At 69.0% G+C, this 3,356-nt stretch overlaps 1 protein-coding gene across 1 annotated transcript; it reads right to left on the bottom strand.

Moving 5' to 3' along the window:
• Nucleotides 1-268: 268 nt before the first annotated feature.
• Nucleotides 269-3,323, bottom strand: MNEG_15406 (Fe-S oxidoreductase; the record flags this gene model as incomplete). Its single annotated transcript, XM_014036123.1, has 8 exons — nt 269-287; nt 445-535; nt 805-913; nt 1,294-1,439; nt 1,823-1,967; nt 2,257-2,424; nt 2,774-2,936; nt 3,184-3,323. The coding sequence occupies 8 exons, from the start codon at nt 3,321-3,323 to the stop codon at nt 269-271; spliced, it is 981 nt and encodes a 326-aa protein (XP_013891577.1).
• Between the last annotated feature and the right edge of the window lie 33 nt (nt 3,324-3,356).

Raw genomic sequence — 3,356 nt, 5'->3', positions numbered from 1 at the left:
GAACATAACAGATCATCAGGTGACGAGGGTCTCTCATGAAAAGATAGTTGCAACCGGCGCGCCCGCCGCCGCACCTGAGTGACGCGCGGTCAAACAGCTCCACCGCGTCCACCGCCGTCTGGTCGCGCAGGATCGACGCCGCACGGCACGCGGCGCGCACGTCCGGGAACACGATGAAGGCGGACGCCTGCGGGTGCGGTGGTTGTCGGGGCATGCAACGCATCGCATAGCTGATCGGTCGGTGAGCGATCGCTTTCGTTTCTGCGCTTCAGAGAGCCCTCCCAATGCTGTTTTGGCAACAATGATTGCCAGTCCCAAGGGCAGGGATCGGGGCGTGTTGGTGTGCGCATGCGTGCGGGCGTGCGTGCAGGCCGCAGAGGGTTGGGTGTGCGCGCCTTGTTGGGCCACTCGGGCACTGTGTTGTACGTGGCCTGGCTAACGAACCCCAGGGTGCCCTCGCTGCCGATCATGAGGTGCTTGATCATCTCGACGGGGTCGTCGGCGCTGAAGTCCACCAGCGCGTTCAGGCTGTAGCCTGTTTTGGGAGGTTTGGGGGGGGGGGTCGAGGGTTGTGGGGGGCGTTGGGCGGAAGGCCGCGGCAGCGAGGGGCCGGTGCGCGCAATGTCGCAACCAGCAGGCGAGGCGATCCTGCCCGGCAGTTCTCGAGCCGCGCCCGCGCGCCTCAGCCCCTCGCAAGCCCGGCGCTGCATGGCGTTGCGCCGAGCACGTGGGCTGGCGGGGCCTCCGAGGCCACTGGGGACAGCACGACCGGCAGAACGTTGGCAGGGAGGCGCGGCGCCGCACCTGTGGTGCATTTGATCGCAAACTTGCGGCGGATGAGGTTAGTCAGCTCCCGGTCCGCCTGCACGCGCCGCGCCAGCGCAGACACGCCCTCGCACAGCGACCGGTGGGACTGTATTGGATGGTTCATTGGAGGGGGCGCGTGGCGGTTAGGGGGGTGAGCATCAGCATGGAGGGGGATACGGATCGGGAGGGGGAGGATACGGATCGGGGACAGGAGGCCAGTCGGCGGCCCCCCACAGCCCTACGCAAGTACTACCTGCTTGACCCAGAGCCTTTCATGTCGCCCCCCTTAAGCGGGGAATCGTCGTCCAAACCGCGCTGCCGCGTCGCCGCGCGCGCCCAGGGAAGAAGCGAGGGGCCGCGGCGGCCCGCCAGCCCGCTGCGCGTGGTGGCAAAGCAGCTGAGATGGCGGCCACGGTATGCGGCGCGCTCGCGGCAGCCCGCGCGCAGGCGCCGGCGGCGCCGGCGTCGCCGCTCTACCCGGCTCACCCGCAGGAACGACTCCCGGCTGACTGCGTCAGAGGTGTCCAGCACCGTGCCGTCCGCAAACACCACGCGCATGTCCTTAAGCGTGTGGTAGGTGTTCTGGCTCACGCCGCAGCACATGCCGCTGCTGTTGTTCGACACCACGCCGCCTGCGGGGCGCGGCGAGGGAGCGGCGGGCGCAAGCTTTCAGCTCGCCGCCCGGGGCGCAGGCGGATGGTGCGGCGGCGGCCTGCGGAAATGGCCGGCGCCCAGGACCAGCCGCGCGCCTGCAAGACCTTCGCCCACGCACCTCCAGCACCCCACTGCTTCGCCCGCTCTCATCCAACTCGTCCCCCTCCCTCCAGGCACCGCGATTTGCCGCTGGTGCCCTCCCCCCCTCACGCCTCGCGCCCGCCCTCCGACCCACCCCACAGTCGTGATGCTGCGGCCGCGGCCGCCTGGCCGGCCGCCGGGAGCTGCACCTATGCATGCCGCACACACAGAGGGGCCACCCACCGAGCCCCCTGACCCCCGGGCCCCCCACGTTACCCACCGATCATGCAGCTGTCGATGGAGGAGGGGTCCGGCCCCATCTTGTACTGGATGGGGTGGCCGCCCCTCTTCTGGTGGGCGGCCAGCAGCTTGTTCACCTCCCCCAGGATCAGCCCCGGCTCCACGGTGATGCTGCTGCCGTCGCCCTGCGCGCAGACACACAACAGCAAACGCGCCGCACAGCGTCGGGGCGCGTCGTGCGGGGCGGCGCCGGGGCCGCCGCGTCGCGGTCCTTGCGGCGGCGGCGCCTGGCGGGGGCGTCGCGCGGCGCACCCCAACCCTGCCCTGACGCCGCACTGGCACCGCCCAGTGCAGAAGTCCTGGGCCGCGTGGCACGTTTTTGCGGGGCCCGGCCCGCAACCACCCCAACGCAACGCAAGTTGCCGTACTCAACACCCCCGTGGTCACCCGCTACCTCCCGCAGCGACCGCTCACGTGGATGGTGAAGTTGCGGAAGTTCTTGCCCGTGTGGCTGAGCTTCAGGAGCACGCTGTCCGTGATCGCCTGGCCGCTCAGGCTGGTGCCCGCCGCGCGGAACGTGATGGGCACGCCGTGCTTCTTGGCAATCGGCAGAATGCGGCGGATCTCCGCCTCGTTGTGCACCTGCGTGGAATGATCGCCGCAGCAGGGCCGCACACAGTGGGTTGATGTCTTGTTCAAAACCTGCACTGCAGCCACCCCCGCTGTGCACTTCTCCACTACCAGGCGCCATTGAGCTGCAACCTTTACCCTGCGGGCTGCGCCGCAGCTGCTCTTGCTGCTCTCCAGCTGCAGCCCCGGGCCCAAGCTCCGAGCTGAACCCAAGGAGCGGCAGCCACTGCTCAGAACACCCGCACGTCTCAAGAGCCAAAAGCCAAGCCGGCCAAGCCTGTGAGCGCTGCAGTTGGGTGTTCTCCTGCTGCTGTCGACCCTGGAGCTGACCAGACACGACAGCCCCAGACGCGCGGCGCACCTTGACGACCATCTTGGGGTTGAGGCGGTAGAAGCTCGCGTCCGTGCCGTACGCCAGCGTGCGCACCGGGTCGGTGTACTGCCGCTCCTTGGGCACAAACGAGCTGATCTCGGCCGTAAACGCGGCGTAGCGCCCGTCCTCATTGCGGTGACCGTCCACGTTCCTGGGGCGGGGTTGCGTGCGGCAGCAGTCTGAGTCTGAGCCCTGCGGCTGCTGGGGCAGCGCGGGCATCGGATGCGGCTGGGAGGGGCATGGCCGCGGCGCCGTGCTTCTGCCCTGGTGGTAGCTACCACAAGACTGAGAACCAGGCGGTTCACATGCTCAAGGGCCCGCTGTCCAAGAAGACCCGTGCGGATGCAGCCGGCGCGGCCGCAGGAGTTGTTCAAGCTGCCGCGGGGGCCGGCGCTCACTTGAACACGCCGGCCTGTGCCTCGTCGGGCGACACCGCAGACACCGCGCCGAACAGGTCGATCTTGATGTCAGGGATCACCTCGACCTGCGGCTCGATCTTGACGGCCTGCGCAGCCAGGGCCTGGGGTCCGGGGCGCATGCATGGTGCCGCATGAGCGCGCATAGGGGCGTT

The sequence above is a fragment of the Monoraphidium neglectum genome, assembly GCF_000611645.1.
Source record: "Monoraphidium neglectum strain SAG 48.87 unplaced genomic scaffold scaffold05296, whole genome shotgun sequence".
Lineage (NCBI taxonomy): Eukaryota > Viridiplantae > Chlorophyta > Chlorophyceae > Sphaeropleales > Selenastraceae > Monoraphidium > Monoraphidium neglectum.
Note: the sequence above shows the minus strand (reverse complement) of the source record. Positions and strands in the feature narration are given on the sequence as shown.